The 22,266-nt window shown below is 34.0% G+C and overlaps 1 protein-coding gene across 1 annotated transcript; it reads left to right on the top strand.

The window, feature by feature from the left end:
• Positions 1-14,569: 14,569 nt before the first annotated feature.
• LOC114411290 lies at positions 14,570-15,931 on the top strand. Its single transcript, XM_028375015.1, has one exon. It carries the CDS (start codon positions 14,570-14,572, stop codon positions 15,929-15,931), a length of 1,362 nt encoding a protein of 453 aa, XP_028230816.1.
• The last annotated feature ends 6,335 nt before the right edge of the window (positions 15,932-22,266 follow it).

The following is a 22,266-nucleotide window of genomic DNA, read 5'->3' as shown; positions in this document are numbered from 1 at the left end:
GATTACGATGCATTTATTCATTTATTTCCATTGTAAATTTAAATATGTAATAATTAATTATTTGTATTATGTTCCCAAGATGTTTGTCTTTCCAATGCATTTTTCTGTTCCCGAGGCTTGGCTTTTCAATGTGTTTTTCTTTGCCTTTCCAATGCATTTTTTTGTTCCCAAGATTTATCTTTCCAATGCATTTTTCTGTCATAGTGCTTTTACTCATTATTATAATAAATTAATTATAATAAGATTTTCTATTACTGTTGATTTAATTTTAAAAGTAATAAAATGAGCCAAGGGTTTTATTATCATTTTAGTTCTCTCGGAAATATTAATATTGTCTTATACGTTAATATTTTTTGAATTTTGAACTATGTTAATATTGTCTTTTACGTTAACATTTTTTTAATTTTGAACTTAAACGAGTGATAAATTGTTTTTTGAGAAATTTTTTATTATTTTATTATTTTCAAGAAATAACTTGATAATGTTTTTTTTTTTTTAGGAAATTGATTATTTACTCTAAAAAAATTGTCATTAACAAGTCTATGGGACAGACCTTGGCCCATGTACGATTGTATTACATCACTCCCACTAAAGCATATTCATATAGATGAAAAAAAAATCTTTAAGTGCAGTTAGTTTTTTTTTATCAAGGATAAGTTTCATACTTGAATCAAAGAGAAGATATTTCAAAATTTTATTGAAGAGTTAGATATTTTAATTATGTTAGTTAAAAAAATAAGATTAATATTAACATAAGATTAATGTTTCAAACAAAAAATAAGTAAATAATTAATAAATGTAATTTAAAAATATAAAAGATTAAAATTAAACTTTTACAATTTAATTTATTCAAATAAAACAAATAATTACAATGATAAAAAATTCCCACAAGGCATTCGTATTGAGTGTAGGCGTTGATTCTCCATGGCCATTCAAACCACTTAGAATGACTTCATTTGCAATGACCATTAAGAAGTCTACGGGAAAGACCTTGGCCCATGTACAATTGTATTACATCACTCCCACTAAAGCATATTCATATAAATTTACCACTCTTTAGGTTAGTACTGTTGTATAAAGTAGTAATGTCCCGCTTGAGATTTTTAAATGTTTACTACTCTTATTTATATATGCAATCAATTCATTCATTTTTATTCCCGCTTGAGTTTTTAGTTTTTTTATTAGTTGAAAAACTCATTAAATTAGTTATTCGGCAAACAAGTTTTTTTAGTAACTTCTAACTTTCATTGGAATGCTAGTTTTTTATTTTTATTTTTTTTATATTTTCTTATACTTTTATCATTTAATTGGTATATCCGGGTCACATAATCTTGGACCAGTTATGGAAATTAATTTATGGATAATAAAATCAATTTGTTTGGTTTAATAGTCAATTTAAAATATTCTATTAAGATATGAAAATAATCATAATTTTCTAATTAATAAACATATTCTGTTAGGACATGAAAACAATGAATCTTAAATATGACACTATTAATCTTCAAATTAATTTAGACATTGAGTTATTACTAATTAATAGATTTTTAACAATTAATTTTAAATATTATCATATCAATTTTAACATATTATTAAAACCAGATTCACTTTTGTAGGAACTTAACATATTATTCCTACTTAGTAGGAACTTAACAATCAATTATATTTAAAAGTATGTTTAGTGAATTTAAAAATTAAACAAAACGTTAGACAAATTTAAAAGACCTTTCCATTAATAGATACTTAACAATCAATTTTAAACATTTTGTTAGTATATTAAAATAATCATGATTTTCAAATTACTAAACATACTCTGTTTGGATAGGTAAATATTCATAATTTAGACGTCGAATTATTTCTAATTAATAGGTTCTTAATAATCAATTTAGAATGTTACCATATCAATTTTAACATATTATTAAAACCAGGTTCCATTTTGTATTTATTTTTTTGTCTTAATCATCGTCAATTTATAAAAATTTAATGATAATATCATTTTACTTAACAATCAATCTTAAATATTACACTATTAATCTTAAAAAGTAATTTTGGCGTTATTTCTAATGAGTAGAAACTTAACAATCGATTATATTTAAAAGTATGTTTTATGGATTTAAAAATTAAACAAAACGTTAGGCAAATTTAAAATACCTTTTCGTTAATAGGTACTTAACAATCAATTTTAATATATGAAAATAATCATGATTTTCAAATTACTAAACATATTCTGTTTAGATATGTAAATAATCATAATTTAAATCTTTCCATTAATGGGTCCTTGGCAATCAGTTTTAAATATTCAGTTAGTATATTAAAATATTCATGATTTTCTAATTAATAAACATAATAATTTAGCAGTTAAGTTATTCCTAATTAGTAGGTTCTTAACAATAAATTTTAAATATTACCATATCAATTTTAACCAATTATTAAAACCAGATTCACTTTTGTATTTATTTCTGTCGTAATCATTGTCACTTTATAAAAGTTTGATCAATTTTAATAAGCATGTTCTGTTAGGATATCAAAATAATGATAATTTAGACATTGACTTATTCCTAATTAGTTTGAACTAAACAATCAATTTTAAATATTACACTATCAATTTTAACATTTTATTCAAATCAGCTTCAATTTTGTATTTATTTTTGCCAAAGTCATTTTCAATTTATTAACATTTAATTAATAACCATATTTTATTTTTATTTTGGTTATTTTTCATTTCATTATGAACTACTTAACAATTTTATTAGGATATCAAAATAAACATAATTTGCACGTTGATTTATTCCTTTTTTATTTTGTTTTATATTTAGTAATTAAAAACAATATAAGACGACTTATAATAATCTATACTGTTCAACCAAACGTATTTTCATATGAGATCTCCCTTCTTTTCTTTGTGTGGTCTTATTTCGGTTACCACCTGTTATGTTCTATGAATTTTAATTGTAGATTAAATTTGGACGAAAGATTTATGCTCTATAATTTTTGTGTGTGCATTACTTTCTTAAATTTATGGTGGAGGAGATTCAATTAAAAAGAAGGAAAAAAAATGCAGTCAACAATTTAAAGGCACGGGCTAACACTACTAATACCTGATTTTAGTCATGTGTATCCCAAAGGTCCTCTAATCAAAAAAAGGGAAAAAATACAACCAACAATTTCAAGGCACGGGCTAACACTACTAATATCTATTTTTAGTCATGTCCATCCCAAAGATTCTTCAATAAAAAAAAAAGACAAAAAAAATACAGTCAACAATTTTAAGGCATGAGCTAACACTACTAATATCTTATTTTAATTATGTGCATTCCAAAGGTTCTTCTAAAAAAAAAAAATACACCTAACAATTTGAAGGTACAAGCTAACACTACTAATGTCTGATTTTAGTTATGTGCATTCCAAAGGTTCTTTCATGTGTATTTTTCTCATACTTTTATTAATGTTGTAAGTTCAATACCTTTGGGTATCGAACAATTTTTCAATTCCATTTTAATTTTAACTGAACAGTTTATGGTTTGCTTTAATTAATTCTGAATTTATTTCGTTGACTTATATTTTTATCATTTCTTTTTCCTGCCCCTTGATGTTTCATGACTTAGTGTTCTTGATGTTTCATAACTTAATGAGGTACATATTATTCAATCATGTAATCGTTTGATTCACATATTTTTACTATGCATCCTTTCTTTTATTCCAAACAATATCAAACAATATATAATATTTACACATTACCTTAAAATTATGTTTTATTACCTACATGTAACTCAATATTAGTTTCAAATTCATATGTTATTTAATGTATTTTTTTTTTCTGTCAATACTTAAACATTATTATTATCCAAATAAACAAAATTATATAAGTGTGTACATGTAGTAATAATTTATATTTATGAAATATCTCCTTCTGATTCTCTATGGTCATTCAAATTAATAGGAACGATGACTCAAACTAAGAGGAGATATTTCAAATTTTTATTGAAGAGTTACATATTTTAATTATGTTAGTTAAAAAAAATAAGATTAATGTTAACATAAGATTAATGTTTCAAACGAAAAATAAATAAATAACTAATATAATTTAATGCTAATCATCATAAAAATAAATCAATTTTTATCAATGTCAATCAACATTTATTATTTTTTTTTATCTTTTGCGTTTAATTTGTTTCAGTTTCCCTTCAATGAATGTTTCTTGGACTATTAACAAGTCTACGGTACAGACCTTGACACATGTTTCAAATTCATATTTTATTTAATGTATTTTTCCTGCCAATACTTAAACATTATTATTATCCAAATAAACTAAATTTCCAGTCATTTCATAATGAATTTTAACACTATTGATAAAAAAGAGTTAATGTTTATACCAAAAATGAATATGTCTCCTTTTGATTCTCCATGGTCACTCAAACTAATTGAAACGACTTCATTTGCAATAGCATTAACAAGTCTACGGTACAGATCTTGACACATGTTTCAAATTCATATTTTATTTAATGTATTTTTTCTACCAATACTTAAACATTATTATTATACAAATAAACTAAATTTTCCATCATTTCATTATGAATTTTAACACTATTGATAAAAAAAAGTTAATGTTTATAACAAAAATTAGTATGTCTCCTTCTGAGTCTCCATGTCCACTCAAACTAATCCGAACAACTTCATTTACAATATCATTAACAAGTCTACGATACAGACCTTGACCAATGTTTCAAATTCATATTTTATTTAATGTATTTTTTCTGCCAATACTTAAACATTATTATTATCCAAATAAACTAAATTTTCAGTCATTTCATAATGAATTTTAACACTATTGATAAAAAAAAAAGTTAATGTTTATACCAAAAATGAATATGTCTCCTTTTGATTCTCCATGGTCACTCAAACTAATTGGAACGACTTCATTTGCAATAACATTAACAAGTCTACGGTACAGACCTTGGCACATGTTTCAACTTCATTTGCAATAACATTAACAAGTCTACGGTACAGACCTTGGCACATGTTTCAAATTCATATTTTATTTAATGTATTTTTTCTACCAATACTTAAACATTATTATTATACAAATAAACTAAATTTTCCATCATTTCATTATGAATTTTAACACTATTGATAAAAAAAGTTAATGTTTATAACAAAAATTAGTATGTCTCCTTTTGAGTCTCCATGGCCACTCAAACTAATTCGAACGACTTCATTTACAATATCATTAACAAGTCTACGGTACAGACCTTGACCCATGTTTCAAATTCATATTTTATTTAATGTATTTTTTCTACCAATACTTAAACATTATTATTATCCAAATAAACTAAATTTTTAGTCATTTCATAATGAATTTTAACACTATTGATAAAAAAAGTTAATGTTTATACCAAAAATGAGTATGACTCCTTTTGATTCTCCATGGTCACTCAAACTAATTGGAACGACTTCATTTGCAATAGCATTAACAAGTCTACGGTACAGACCTTGGCACATGTTTCAAATTCATATTTTATTTAATGTATTTTTTCTGCCAATACTTAAACATTATTATTATACAAATAAACTAAATTTTCCATCATTTCATTATGAATTTTAACACTATTGATAAAAAAAAGTTAATGTTTATAACAAAAATGTGTATGTCTCCTTCTGAGTCTCTATGGCTATTCAAACTAATTCGAACGACTTCATTTGCAATATCATTAACAAGTCTACGGTAAAGACCTTGATCCATGTTTCAAATTTATATTTTATTTAATGTATTTTTTTCTGCCAATACTTAAACATTATTATTATCCAAATAAACAAAATTATATAAGTGTATACATGTAATAATTTTTATATATAAAATTTTAAATATTAATATGAGCTCGTGCATCGGCACGGGCGTCTCTCTAGTTATTTCTAAAGGAGCAACAAAAGAGTGTGGAAAAGGGTACAATAACATTCATCAGCACTGTAGATGACATGACATTTCCTTTGATTGGGTTCACCATCACAATGAAGGAGGGAGAAAATGATAAAGGGGCCACCAACATGACTCAAGATAAGGAGGAAACAGTGCGAAATAAAGAAGACAAACAACAAGCTCACTACTAAAAATATTCTATTTTACGACGCACATTCTACGTCGGTCGTACATAACCCGACGTAGTAGTGCACATGGTGGCATTTCCATAAATATATAAGTTTTATATACGGCGCATTTCGTATACGACGACGTTTCAATTAAACGCCGCATTTGTAGCTTTGGTGGAACTAATCTAAGACGGTGTGTTTATAGACACCGTCATAGTTGTGGTCAGAGACAAAGACGGTGTTACGTGTGCACCGTCTTTAATTTTGTGCTTTAAATACTCCTTGTTTCGCGATGATTGAACACTCTCGCGTCCTCGAAAAAGCTATAGCAAAACCCTAATGTGCATGCGCTCTGTTGCCTGAAGTCATCCCAGCGACGACTCCGTCGTGCCCACCCTGACATTGCGTTTCCGACCACCAAGAAGAAAAACCCTAGCCATTGTTCTGACCACCACCACGTATCCGATCTCGTGCCCTTTGGAGTGGTGTCGCCACCTTGCTAGTGTGAAGGTAAGGATGTCGAAGTTTTTGAGTTCTTGTTTGATAATATAAGTTTTTGAGTTCTTGTTTGATAATATAAGACTTTTAAAATGTGATTATCGACTTCTTGAGTTGCCCTAACAATGTCATCGTTGAATATGCGAAAAGGATTTGAAGGCCAAAGGGTTTAGTTAAGTCAGAGTACTAAGGAAGTTGATGTTTTTGGTTGTTTTGGTTTCGCGTTTTTCTTATCTGGATTGGTGCACTTCGAGCATAGGTTGTTGGATTTATTACATATGCATTTGTGGTTTCGATTATTTTCTTCCATTATTACATATGCATAACCTGTTGGATTCAAATAACAAAAGGAAGTTTTCAAATTAATACAAAAGATCAAATTGAGAGTTTTCAAACTTGGGTTTTGTCCCAATTCATGGGAACAGTTCAATGAGAAGCATGAATCAAATGTGCCAAAATCTTCTGGCACAAATGACTGGAAATTAGGTGGTCCTACACTCTTACAGTGTAATTGGGTTTTGTTTTGCAATTTTTGTGCAAATTTTATGTTTGTTTGTTTCTTTACCTCTCTTTGCTTATAATTTATGATTCAAATTAATACAAAAGATCAGTTTTCTCATCTTCATTTTTTCATAGCAGATAAAGAGGGAAATATCCACCTTGAAGCTGCTGAAGCATCCGAACATGGTTAGATTATACGAGGTAACATCCTAACCTATTTTTTGTTTTTTTTTCTTGACCATGTGTTTTTTCTTTTTCTTTTTCTTGTTTATGTGTAAAAGTGCAGTTAATGCACTTTAAAATCATTGATTTTATAAGTATTTCCATGTTTTATGTGTTGTTTTGGCATTTCTCTACTTAGTCAGAAAAAGTTAGCTTCGCTTTTATTTTCTTTGTGGAAACATGTCTTACGTGGTTATCGAATCAAAAATGTCTACAGTTTCTTCACTCATTTACATAGTCAGCAAATTGGAGTAATTAAGCTTTTTCTGAAACTAAGAGTCCAAGAACTGCTATTCGAGTTGGATAATTATTTGCGTTGTGTACTCTGGGTTTGAATTAATTTTGTTACATTTTTCAGAGGAACTTAGATCAATTGGAAGAGTTACTCAAGAAGGTTAAATTGAAGACCATAAGGACTGAACCACCTTCTGCATCTATTGCTGGCACAAGGTACTTTTTGATTATTAATTTTGATTGTGCGTTTAGAAATGATTAAAAAAAATAATTTTCTTATGGGTTGTTATTGGTTGGTAAGTTGGTGTATCTTTGGTGTTTCTGCAGATTGTTGTCCATTACATTTTGCTTTCTTTGTTAGTCTTAGTCATAATGCTGGTAGAAGATATTTGTAAAATTAGCAAACAAGAAATAGAACATAGTTTAGCAATAATTAGCCCTGTAAATAAGCCTTCAAGATTCGTAGAATTTATTGGCAGAGACCAAAAGATTAGTTTTACAAATTGTGAATTTTATAATCTGAGTAATGACACGATATATTGCCAAATGCCAGCCTTAGCCAATAGATGGTTCTTTGAAAGATTAGCTTTTGGGCTCTTCGAAATGATTTTCCCTTTTACTAGGCTTGTAGATTATTTTTATTCTTTACATCTAGGAAGTGGAAGTTGCACTATCATATGGCTCATCAGAAATAGTACTGTAGTTGTAAGGAATTAGCATCATAATGAGGAAAGTATAGAACTCCAATAATGCTAGAATGTGCCACAAATTTTCTTGACAGTTACAGCCACTGAACCGTGGCAACAATTGTACCTTCCATATGGCACTGCCTTTCTGTTCATGTGTTGTTCTAGGCTTGTAGCATAGCTCTACCTTTATCTGCCTTTCTGTTGTTCTACATAAACATCATCACAACTTCTCCACTTCAGTACAACATTTTGTTTTTAGGTTTTCTTGGATCAATCAAGTGCTATCATTCTTATTTTCCTATGGTTATCAAAACATAGACAGTCCCTTTTATCAAGTATTATCATTCATATTTTATTGGTTGTAAATGTCACTTTTGTTGCCTTTACATTTGACTCCCTTTTCATTTGTATTTTAAGCTTTTTGGATTATTGCCACTGTTAACAGGTCCACATGTTTTTCAAAAGTGTTTCATGCACTACTGACCTATTTACATGCTTTAGCCTATTGGCTCATATGCCTAACTTAGGTTGTTTAGAGGTCCATTGGCCTATTTAAAGATAGGTCTCTTCTTGTCTGCTTACATGAGTTGAAATCTGACTATATTCTTAGTTTTTTTTTTTGGAACGCAAAAATAGATATATATTAATATATGCAAAAATAGTACAAGTGGTACTGGATATAGGAAATACAAGGCACCAGTGGTGCTGCCCTCCAAAAAGCCCAAGCTATCCCAACTAAAAAGGTTATCCCATACAGGTTAACCAAAGGATTCCGAGATGTTGGAAGACCAATGGTTAAAACTGATGTTGTAGCCTTTTTGTCTAGCCTTTAACCAAGACCAAATTGAGAACATAGCATCTTCCATGACCTTCTGCGGCTCGAAAGGTTTGTCCTAGAAAATGAGGAAGTTCCTATGCTTCCATATAGTACTTGTCAAAGCAACCCACCATCCACAGCAAGTACTATGATTTTTCTCTGCTCCAAAACCATCACAAAACTGAAGAAAATGGTCCACTGGAGAAGCTGGGAGAGGTCCCATAGCCTGAATCCAGCTCATGGACTCCCACCATAGCCCTACTATCTTCTTGCAATTGAAAAATAGATGCCCCACCTCCTCTTGTTCATCACCACATAAAGGACAAGCAATATCCTGAATGATCACCCCTCTCCTTGAGAGATTAGCTCTAGTGGGGAGTCTGTCTCTTAAAAGCTTCCAAGTGAAAACTGCATCTTTTGGAGGAATTTTCATATGCCATAGTAATTGTGATGTTCTCCTATCCGAGGCTGGTGTAGAAGGTGTTATCAGTAATTTATAAGCAGACTTAGTGGTATACACCCCACTAGGGTCAGCATTCCATAACATAACATCTTTAACATATCTCTGAATGTGTATGGAATTGATCTCGTCCATAAAATTCACAGCTTGATCACTCTCATAATCAAACAAATTCCTTCGCCACTTGAAGTTCCACCTCCACCTGTCCTGGTCAAAATTCCCCATCATTGAAATGAGATCAGCTTGCTGTTCATTGATGACAAAGACCTGATTGTATTTCTGTTGGAGAGTATAATCCTCCCCTAGCCATTTGTCTTTCCAGAAATTTACTTTATCCCCAAACCTCTTGAATTATAAGAAAGGATGATCATAACTGCTGCTTTTTAATGCCCATCTCAACTGCCATTTTGTTATGTCTGGTGTCCATGTCCTTCATGAACTGCTGGACCTTCAAAGCAGCACCCCTATGGGTCAATCCCAGGTCTTTTACCAGGGCATATTGCCTTTCCAGTTCCTCTTCTTGATCTGAAGGTTTGCAAACAGATTGTAAGCCCGTAACTGAGTTCACAGTTGGACTCTTAGGATATTGGGCATGTCCCCTACTAGGCAGCACCACTTTTCTTCTAACATAGACCTTTGTGACAGATTCAGATCGGCCCATAACCTTAGGGCCCAAAACACCTTCAGGCTCGTTGGATTCTTAGTTGTCACGGACTGATGGCAAAGATGGGATCATGCACTGTGTTTTAGCATAAATGATAGGAGGTTTGCACTGGAAACTTTTACTTTCTAGTTAATTATTTTGTTGGTGCAAATTATGTCTTCGTAGCATACTAGTCCAGTAGAAATCATTAGAGGACGAGTGTTGAGAGAGCCACATGCTGAGATGGTTACCTTGTATTGAATTTGGAGTTTCTTTTTTACCTTAGTCCTCCAACTTGCTGCAGCAATCACTCCTAACCACTTCTTTTTCAAGCGATCTGCTGAGGAATTTATAGCCACAGACTCTACTTTCAAGCCCATTTTCTCACATCCTTGTATGACAATTTGGTTCTAAAAGCTTTCCTTCTTGCACTTCTCTGTTACACCAATCCTTCTTTGTATGATGCAATCAAATTTTATTTAATAGAGGCTGATATTAGTAATCAAGGAAAAATAGACATTCCTTGGTTTCTAATTTCATTCATTTGTTACAGTTTTTTCTCAAGATCTAAGGGGGTGTTTGTTTCAAGGTTTCTAATTACATTCCTTGGATTCTTATTCGTGGTAGCATTACTATAAGCAAGAACTCCATTCTCTGGTATTTTAGAAAAAAAAAACCATTTGATTAGTGTACCGTCCAGATATGTCTTGACTAAGCATGATGTGGCCCCTTATGAAGCTCCATCTGAGTTCAGAGCTTCAAGGACTGTGTACCATGGCACTCGGATATAACTCAGTCAAACGTGATGTGCCCCCCTATGAGGCTCCATTGCCTCTATTGAGTGAACAGCTTGGGGCTTTGCATCATTTGGATATAGAATCCAAAATATACTCAACCTCAACCCATCCCGTTGCACATTCACTTGTCTACCCCTCCAGCCTGATAAATGTTTCTGCCCTATTAACAAAGCAAATTGACCTCTAATTCCATAAGAACAATAGTTTGATTTTCAACAATATCCCAAACTCAAACAAACCAATACCTCCCACCAATTGATATCAGGACTGGTCACAATTTAAGCTCCCATTAAATTTTCCATCAATATACCAGCAGTTTAACCCCATGAGATGGAACCTTCACCCTTTAGACTCAGGCTAGGCTAGTCCAAGCTCCCTTTCTGGGCTAATATGGTCAATGAGAGTTGTAGCATCATTATCAATTCCTCAATACTGATGCAGAGCATTTGACCCCATAACTGGTATAGTAGGATAGTAGATAGTGGAATAACCACTATTATGAAATTTATAGATATAAATTAAGTAATTTATATTACATTATATGCTAAAAAATTTAAAAAGTTACACAAATAGTAGTCGAACTAGTAAAGTGATATTCACTTATACTCAAATTATATAATAACATTACACACTATCAGTAATAGACATTCCATTCACAAGTTTGTACCATTATAATTACGTTCAAAATTAAGTTCACACATGACATTATTTACAACAATGTTATTTAGCCGCTTGAAAAAATATTGTAAAATGGCGTTGTCTTAGTAAATTTTTTTTATTTAAAAAAATTGAAACCTGTCTGACTAGTTTTTAGTAGTTACAGTTTATATTTGCAGTTTTTTTTGGTATTGGTTCATTTTATTCTTTATTAGTCCTTTCATATATTCAAGTCATTAGTCAAACTTTAGAACATATCTCAGCGGGTCTATCACTCTATCTATATTTGTCAAGCAGACAAACACAGATACTTTTTCAAGTAAGTATGCCATCATGGGGTCCTTCCTTTTACGAAAACCATGTGTGCCCCTACGTATTTCCCAATTTATCATATCATTAAATGTGGTGGATAGGTTTATTTTTTAAAAAAATTATACATATACAGCAAGGCCTGATATGAAACATGCAAAAATAGACCTATGAAATTTGAAGTCAACCATGTGCTGAATTCAAGGTTACTAAAACTGGGGAAGAACCTTACAATTGAGAATAAATTATAGAAGCAAACATTAGTGAGCCACTTGCAATTTAATTCTTTATAATATGAAGTTGATTGCCACAAATTATTTTCTACATATTACACAAATGTTTGTCATAGTTGCGGTTGATTGACAAAAGTCTTATTATTTTTCAGGCTGAATCAGGCACCAAAGAATCACCAAAGAACTCTTTTAATTATTTGTAGGTGTGTTTATTGTTTGTAGTAATAGTTTAAAATATGTTTTTTAAATTCCACAAATGACAAACATGTATGATGCCTGAAAACATGTATGCGTCTAATGCCTTGATATTCATGCGGTGTAATTGTTCTTTTGAGTTGTCTAGTATGATGTTTATTATGTCTTTTTGTGCCAATATCATACAATTACCAGAGTACCACAGGTACTATAGGTACAAGTATAGTTTAAACCCCAGTGTTGTGGTTCAAAAGATGAAATTAGAGGATGGTATTGTGGACCAGCTACAGCCCATAACTTAAGTACATGTATGCTGCACCTCTTGGAAGAGGTCTCAGCATTTACCCTTCCTTTGTTGTTTTTTTTGCACGGCAAAAATCAAATATATTATGTATAAAATTCAGTACTAGGTGTACTGAAGTAGGGTACAATAAATCTCTTCATCTCCGCCTTTTTATTTCCTTACCCGACCATCCCCAGAACATGTATTGCAAGTTGTTCAAATTTCTCCAGTCCCCTTGCATGCAGAGCATGTCATTGACCGCTGGAAGATGGCTAATGGAGTTCTCGTTGATGAGACAACCCGGTCTTGACCTCCACAACTGCTACATACGGATGGTGTAGTCCTTGGTTTAGCCCCTGAACCATTGCAAGTTCCACAGCTATCTAATCGGCGTATCTCTATCTATTTTTCTATGCGAAAAACTGCTTCTTTAAAGTTGAAAACAAGACTGTAATACTCATGTTTAGAATCATTTGCTCCATTCCAAGACCCTCTAGAACCTCTGCCACGATAATTGCCCTCAAACAATGATTCGAACAGATGTAATGGATTGCCCCAACAGCCAACAAAAATTATCAATAATAGCAAGTGAGCTAACAAACCCTACATGTAAGACTTAAGGGGAAAAAAAACCCTAAGGCTGCATGTAAGACTTCATAAAAACTTCTACCTAACCCAATTAGAAACCTAGAGGCAATTATAGACTATGAAAATTGTATGGGAATTGCATTCTATTAGAAATGTCTGAAGAAGATAACATGAAAAATATAATCTTAATCTCCAAATACAAAAGTAATAGTTTCCAAATGTCATTACGAATGGGACTTTTCATTTCCTGTTACTAAGATGAAAAGTCTACTTAAAGGAGGCTGCTTTTAATGGACAGAAATCTGCACAAACTTAATGGGGGAGAAGAGCATTCAAGTTGAATAACTATTGAAGAAGTGGTATGTCTCAAGTTTAATTACTCCAATTGCAGCTCTGTTGGACAAGGAAAACTGTAAGCACGATCTTCTAAACAGGACTCGGTTAAACAAACAGAGCTTTCCACATCCTGGAAATCCAGCTAATTGGAGCTAAGCTAGCAGTCCCTCATCCTACGAAGTGGTATCTCACTTCTAAATACAACAATTGCCTCCATAATTTTCTATCTGATTACTAACTCATCCCATACTATACAACATAAATTAATTAATAGAAAAATTCAATATCCATAGGGAAATAGCTACGGTCGAGTGAGTTTGATACATATTACGTTATGTACTCAGTACATTTGTGGAAATCCAAATCACCCCAATGTAAGTGAAAATTACATTATAAATTGCAGTAACGCAGGCTTTATAACTTCGAAGTCTACGATGATTGCGAAGCAATCTGCATCAGTCTATAAACCCTATACACTACATCAGCTAGGACCACAATCACATCACCCCTCAAGCCTTTCTATAAATAGATTCTAATTCCCCAATAAATTTGGTAACTACGAAAAGTGTGTTTGACACAGACTATTTTTCCCAATTTCAGCTGATTTGATATTTTATAAATGTTTGAAAAATGAAGCTGAATTTGAATTGCACCACTTTCGTCATTCAATTTCGATGCTGTCGTTTCTGCAGTTTTTGTTGATTTTTTCTTATAAGCATTGGTAAAAGAACCCTTTATGCTGTCTTTCATGAGTTTGACAACCTCCAAATTTGACCATCGTTGACCTTAGGTGTAGAATAGAGGCCAACAAAGTGAAAAATGCCAAATCCCTTGAAACAGCCATGCACCATTTGACTTGTTAGCATTGTTGGTCCAACTAACTGCACTTGCTGCTGTGTTTTGTAATGCAGCGTTTTGTACAAAAGGTGCAGTGCTGCTGTGTTTTCTACTGCAATTGGTGCCCTATGCTTGTGATGCATGTCAAGTAATCCCTAAGCCACTAACGTTTGACATAGAAGGTGTAACATGGATCGAAGTTGGATGAACGCATCACGTATAACTGAAGAGTACGAGAATGGTGTTGAAGAGTTTTTGCAGTTTGCTCAAAGTAAAGCGGAACCTATGTGGGGGAAATTTTTTTGTCCATGTGTGAAGTGTGGAAATGGGAGGCGCCAAACAATTGATGACATAAGAACCCATCTTATTTGTGAGGGAATAATTCGTAGCTACACAAAGTGGATATGGCATGGGGAATCCCTCGATACAGCTGACATGTCACAGCCTGACGATGTTACTGCAGCCAGTGGAAATCCTATAGAATATATGATTCACGATCTTGGGCAAGAGGGGTTTGAAGAGGCACATGCAGCGTTGTATGACAACATAGAAGTTGATTCAAAAATGCCTTTGTATTCCGGCTGCACATCTTTCACAAAGTTGTCTGTTGTGTTAGCTCTAGTTAACTTGAAGGCTCGATTTGGGTGGAGTGACAAGAGTTTTAGTGAGTTGCTGATGTTGTTGAAAACAATTCTTCCTGCTGATAACGTGTTGCCAAAGAATCACTACGAAGCAAAGAAGATTTTATGTCCAGTTGGGATGCAGTACGAAAAAATTCATGCATGTTGTAATGACTGCATTTTGTACAGAGATGAATTTGCTGAACTAGATTACTGCCCTGTGTGCGGGGTTTCAAGGTACAAAACGACCAACGGAGATTCTACTGTACTAGTATCTACCGCCAACCGCCGTCCAGCGAAGGTGTGTTGGTATCTCCCAATAATACCAAGGTTTAAGCGGTTGTTTGTTAATGGAGAAGATTCAAAAAACCTTATGTGGCATGCAAATACCAGAAAATCAGATGGATTGATGCGACATCCTGCAGATAGCCCGCAATGGAAGGCAATTGATCGTCTGTATCCTAACTTTGGGGCCGAGCCTAGAAATTTAAGGCTTGGTCTTGCAACAGACGGAATGAACCCATTTGGAACCTTAACTACTAACCATAGCTCGTGGCTCGTTTTGCTCTTCATTTATAATCTCCCTCCGTGGTTGTGCATGAAGCGAAAGTATGTTATGCTGAGTATGATGATAGCTGGTCCAAGACAACCAGGTAATGATATCGACGTATATCTAAGACCTTTAATTGATGATTTACGGAAATTGTGGGATGAAGGGGTTGATGTATGGGACGCAAATTTACAGCATGCTTTCAAGTTGCGTGCAATGGTTTTTTGTACCATAAATGACTTTCCAGCCTACGGAAATTTAAGTGGATATAGTGTCAAAGGACATCACGCATGTCCTATATGTGAGCAAAATACAAGTTTCCGCCAACTTAAACATGGAAAGAAGACTGTCTATACCAGGCATCGAAGATTTCTCAAATAGTTTCATCCATATCGACGATTGAAGAAGGCATTCGATGGAAGTCAAGAACATGAAACCGCGCCAAATCCATTAACTGGTGATGAAGTATATCAGCGGGTCAAGGATGTCGAAAATATGTTCGGCAAGTCCCAAAAAAAACCATCATCCACTTCAAACATGTGGAAAAAGAAGTCTATTTTCTTTGATCTTCCGTACTGGTCCGATCATCATGTTAGGCATTGTATAGACGTGATGCATGTCGAGAAAAATGTTTGTGATTCTTTAATTGGGACCCTCCTAAACATGAAAGGCAAGACAAAGGATGGTTTCAAGTGTCGTCAAGACTTGGTTGACATGGGTATACGTCAGGTTTTGCATCCTATCTCAAAAGGTACCAGGACATATCTGCCCCCAGCTTGTTATACAATGTCAATAGCTGAAAAGAGAAGTTTTTGTGAATGCTTGAGAAATATGAAAGTCCCATAAGGCTACTCTTCAAACATCAAGAGTCTTGTGTCTGTGAATGAGCTTAAGTTGGTTGGCTTGAAATCGCATGATTGTCATGTGTTAATGCAACAACTTTTTCCTGTTGCAATCCGCGGAACATTGCCTGAGAAGGTCCGTGTTGCAATCAGTCGCTTGTGTTTCATTTTTAATGTTATATGTGCGAAGGTCATTGACCCTAAACAGTTGGATGCTTTGGAAGATGAGGTTGCCATTGTCCTTTGTCAAATGGAGATGTCTTTCCCTCCTTCATTTTTTGACATTATGGTACACTTAGTTGTTCATCTGGTAAAGGAAATAAGGTCTTGTGGTCCTGTGTATTTTAGATGGATGCATCCAGTTGAGCGGTACATGAAGGTCTTAAAGGGTTATACGAAGAATCGACATCGACCAGAGGCCTTAATAGTGGAAAGATACGTTTCTGAAGAATGCATTGAGTTTGCCTCACAGTACATTGACTCATTGAAACCTGTCAGTGTTCCTGCATCCCGGCATGACCAGCCAAAAGCCGACAAGGGTACTCATGGATACAATGTTGTGACAACGACTAGACATGACATGTCACAAGCACATTTGTATATATTAAACAACACAACAGAGGTGTTTCCGTACATAGAGGCTCACAAAAAACATGTTAGAGATAGTCACCCCAAAATGAACATGATGAGGGTATTGCAAGAGCACAACAAAACTTTCATAAATTGGTTTAGACAAACAATACTTGCTGATAAAACTGTTTCCAGAAGACTGACATTGTTAGCCATTGGCCCAAATCTGAATGTCCCTACATGGAAGGGGTATGACATTAACAATTATTCATTCTACACAAAGTCCCAAGATGATAAAATTTCGGTACAAAACAGTGGGGTCTGTGTTGATGCTGATTCGGATCACTTTTGCAGTACATCGGACAACAACCCCATTCGAGCATCCATGTCTTACTTTGGTGTCATTCAAGAAATTTGGGAGGTTGATTATACAGCATTTAGAGTGCCTGTTTTTAAGTGTCAGTGGGTCAACGGGACAACGGGTGTGTTTCAAAATCCATTGGGATTTACTTTGGTAGACCTTAGTAAGGTGGCATATATGGAGGAACCTTTCATTATGGCAGCACAAGCCAGACAAGTTTTCTATGTACAAGATCCATGTAATTCAAGTTTGTGTGTGGTTCTTCAAGGAAGACCAAGTGGAATGAATTACCATAATGATGAGTCAACCCTTGACATTGGTCAAATGTCTGGTTTTTCAAAACAATTGCCTTCAATGAATGAAGCTGATGAAGTGGATGATGGACATGCAAATCGTGTAGATCATGATGAAGGTCTATGGGAAAACATTCCTACAGGCTGAGTGCGAAAGTAATGCTTTGCTTAATGTGTAAATATAATGATTATTTTACTAGTACGCCTTTGCTTTGGTTAATTTGTGAATCTGAAGATTAATATTAATTGTGTATTTTTTTTACAGGATCATGGCCACAGATCCGCCGTCTCCCCCGCAGTCTGATGGTCAATCAGAGGCGACTTCCAAGAGGAGTAGAACAACGACACGGCTGAGAACATTGACATAAAGAACCGTGGATCAGCCCAGACCGGCAGTTTATGTGGATCCCGCTACCGGGAGAGCATCGGGACCGATGCGTGAAAAGTTCCACAGCTACCTAGGCGTAGTGGCGCGAGAAAAGGTTCCCATTATCCACAATAATTGGAAAGACGTACCTGAAACGCTAAAGGACATAGTGTGGAATGACATTCTAGTAAGTCCTTCATACCAAATAGTATATTTGAATTCCCCATCAATTTTTCTGTTAAAAACATAATTGAGGATAACAAATATTTGTCCTTTATAATCTCTACACGTGTTTGCTGCCCTTTATTTTAAATGACTTGTCCTTTATTTGAATAGTTGATTTGATATCCTAGACTCCTATATTTGTAAAGAACGGCACAAGGGCAGTTTTTATTTTAAATATGAATATTAGTTAGTTAGATGAGGTAGAGAACAAATATTGGCAGATCAAAGATAGAGAACAGAACAAATCATGTGTATAATAACTTCACAAATTTAAATTGATAACTAAACCACGTGGATGAAACATGTATATGCTAACAACAGAATAGCAATGAAATAAGGAACAATGTCAAAAATTGTAAAACAGTAGTAGTAGACAGTGTTTTGCTAAAATATCAGCAACTTTGATTTGCTTTCTTGAACAGTAGTAGTAGACAGTCTATTATTAGCTGATTTAGTTTATATAAGCAGAATTTACGCAAGTAATTTTATTTGAATAAGGTAAATGTTTCTGTAAAGTGTTCTTTATACGTGGAAGATGGATCAATATTGATTGAGTAATGTAGGAATTGATTGATGAAATGAAAAAGAGAAAGAGTGAGAAATGGTTGAATTGGGAAATAAGTGGATAGTAAAATGGGTGTACTTGTGTGTGTTTTATAGTGGTCCAAACATCCACTACTAGCGGTGGAACATGTTGAGATAAGTTTGGGAAGGAAGAATAGCACCTTCTAATGCTAATCTCTAAAGGCAGTTTTGCCCCACATCAAACCTCAATCACTGGTTCAATCCTTGACATTATGCAATAGTGTCAAATTTAAGGTATCACTTTTTACCTTTTACTCTTTTGCCATATTTCAATTTCAAGGCAACGCTAAATGTTTCTGGAAAGTCTTCCGTTTCTGTCTCTGTCTCAGTTTGTCACACCCACGCCACCACCACGTGCTAGTGGTCACTCTCTCTAGTCTCTTGCATATCTGGACCACTACCAATTTCCTCTTTCAACTTCGTTATTTTTCTACACAAAATCAGGTTTCAGATCCTTTTTTCCACGCAGGTTTAATCCTTGCCAATGAAATGAAAATTCTATTTCTTCCAATTTCTTATTCTGTTATTTTGTTGAGTTTGGAAATAATGATGGACAAAGAAGACCAGAAGGGTCTTTCTTCAGGTTGAAGTTCTAACAATTTTAACTTGTCATTGATAAACTACTTTTCCAAGTATTACCTTGTGATTGATTAGCTATTCCCAACATAATATAAAAAAGGTTTCAATTTCTCAATTTAGTTTCTAATTGATAAAATAAATATTTCCTACCAGATTTCCTGCTTTCACTCTGTGTTTTCGCAAAGAAATATTAAAATGTGACATGAACTTGGTTGTTTTCACCGTTTTCTATACAAATCTTTGAAGGTCAAAAATAAACTGTACACAAGATGATAATTATTTAGGAAAATAGGAAATCAAAAACCAAAATATTGTTAAGGTTTGTACCAGCAGGCAGAAGTTATTTCCTTGTTTAATTAAATGTCACAAGCCTCAAGTCTTCAGTTCAAAACCTGCAACATCCAATAAAAAGCTATAGTTGCAAGTGAGGGGAAGGAACAGAACAAAGCTTGGAGCCAATCTACTCTTCTCCAATTGATGATGTATTCTTGTCAATTAACTCTTAACTCATCCCAACTTTTAAATCACACCAAGCTTAATATTGTTAGGCTTCTTCCTTGTGTCAACTTGTCAAAAGGTGGCCTCTTAGGAACAAAGAGGATAGGCTTAAACTCCAACTGTCCCTCACCTCAGAAGTGCTTGACAGCCAAATGCTCTTCCTAGTCATTGGTGAGACTCTTGTAGAAAGCAGAATACTCCTCCTTTGTGATCTCCTCAGGCTTTGTCATCTAAATGGCCTTGTGCTTGTTCACCAAGGAGCATTCATGTGACACTTCCTTAATCTTCTTTTTATTTTGTTCTTCCTTGTCCTTCTCTTCGTCAACATCCTCCACCTAAGTACATGAAAAAATTACTTATTGAAGTAAAATTGTAATTAAAAAAATACCAAAAAATAAAAAAATTACATTTTAAAGTACTTTTTTAGATGTTATTCGTTATGGTTCAAGTAATAATCATGATGACAATTGTATCCATGTTTTGTTTGATTTTTTTTTTTATCAGCAAAATATGATATGTATATAAATATAAGAGTACCAGGGGTACGATAATTACAAAGTTTTAAAGAAATCCTAGTGGATCCTCATGTCAAGTTACTTTCAGATTGATATGAACCACCCTATATAAAAGAATACATCATCAAAGCCCCATGGCTTGTGAGCCCTCCTAAAATATAAAAACCACAGCTAATGAACCCTCATAATCTGCTGAAAAGCATATTGGTAGACCAATAGTTAAAGTGCATAGTGAAGTCTTTCTCTAATGCTCGAAGCCAAGACCAAAGTAAAAACAAAGCATCATCCATCAGCTTAGTAGCATTGAATGGTTTGTTCGAGAATAGGATCCTATTTCTGTGCTGCCACACTGACCACGTTAAGGCTACCCACCAGCACTTCCACCTATTGTTTCTTTTCCCTCCATTCATCCCATTTTGGTGCTGCAGAAAATGGTACCTAGGGATTATGGGGAATGCCCCAACTATTACAGTCCACGCTAAGGATTCCCACCATAAGGCTAGAGATTTGGTACAATTGAAAAAGAGATGGGCTGCATCCTCTTGCTGAATTCTGCAAAACGGGCATGTGCTGTCATTTATCTCTATTTGCCTCCTTCTCAAATTAGATTTAGTCGGCAATCGATCTTTGATGAGTCTCCAAGCAAAAATTGCAGCTTTGGATGGGATTTATAATTTCCAAAGGTTCTGCAGTGCTTCATCCGGATTTGCTCCCACTGAACTTTCTTGTAACATGTTATATGCACTCCTTGTAGAGTAGCAACCATTAGGCTCTGCTTCCCACTTCCAACAATCTGCTATATGTCGCTGGATTGTAATCTGACAAATTTCTTCCAAAAAACCTGCAGCAGATGCGATTTCATTATCGAACAAAGACCTTCTCCATGAGAGGTTCCATTCCCATGAGGAGTCATTGAAACTTCCCACCTGCTGAATGAGTTTATGCTGCTGAAGAGATATCCTATACAACCTTGGGTATTTCATCTTTAGAGCCTCTCCGTGTCCAGCCCATGAGTCCTCCCAGAATTTGATTTTATCCCCGCATCCCACCCTCCAAGCAGTGCCATCTTGGAGGATAGAATTCATCTGTTGGTCATGTGTAACCTCCATTAAGTCTTTCCACCAACCTGACTCATTATTCCTTCTACTGCCTTCCACCAATGATCTCCATCCACCATACTTGGAATCCAGTATCTTGGACCATAACTTGTTACTTTGCTGAAGCATCTCCCACCTCCATTTTCCAAGTAGTGCCTTGTTGAAAGCCCTTATTTCCTGCTCATAAAAATTACCCACCAACATCTGATTTTGCTGCTGGCCAATGTTACTGAAGGATATCCCATTCAGTTGTGGCCTGCACTGCATAGGTTCTGAAAATCTCTGCTGGAAAAACCTGTTTGATATTGATTTGATTTTTAGCCTAAAACAAAGAGGGGAACGAGCAACAATTTGAAAGCTGTACATTCAGGAACTAAAGAATTCAAAATAGCTAGTAATAAGAGGGATTTGTTTTTGGGATTTTCTGAGCACCAATAGGGGCTACGCAAGAAGCTTGCACTTGAGGAGGGAAGGAAATTTGCAGCTAATGAACAACTTTGTTAACTATTTGTCCTTTCAGACTTTGTTGTTTCTTTTTGTTAATATGTAAATCACAATAGTATAAGGCTATGGCATAAAAACATGGTCTATATTTACTTCTAAGATTGTTAGGGGTAAAAAAGACCATGTCCATAAGCCATAGCCTTATACTATTTATATTTACATATTAGCAAAAGAAACAATCCAATCTGAACGACAAATAGTTAAGAAAGTTGTTCATTAGCTGCAAATATGCTTCACTCCTCAAGTGCAAGCTTCTTGCGTAGCCCCTCTTGGTGCTCAG

The sequence above is a fragment of the Glycine soja genome, chromosome 5, assembly GCF_004193775.1.
Source record: "Glycine soja cultivar W05 chromosome 5, ASM419377v2, whole genome shotgun sequence".
Classification (NCBI taxonomy): Eukaryota; Viridiplantae; Streptophyta; class Magnoliopsida; order Fabales; family Fabaceae; genus Glycine; species Glycine soja.
Note: the sequence above shows the minus strand (reverse complement) of the source record. Positions and strands in the feature narration are given on the sequence as shown.

Bases quoted from the DNA above. Each gene is read 5' to 3' on its own strand.
- LOC114411290 (XM_028375015.1), top strand. From the start codon at position 14,570: ATGGATCGAAGTTGGATGAACGCATCACGTATAACTGAAGAGTACGAG.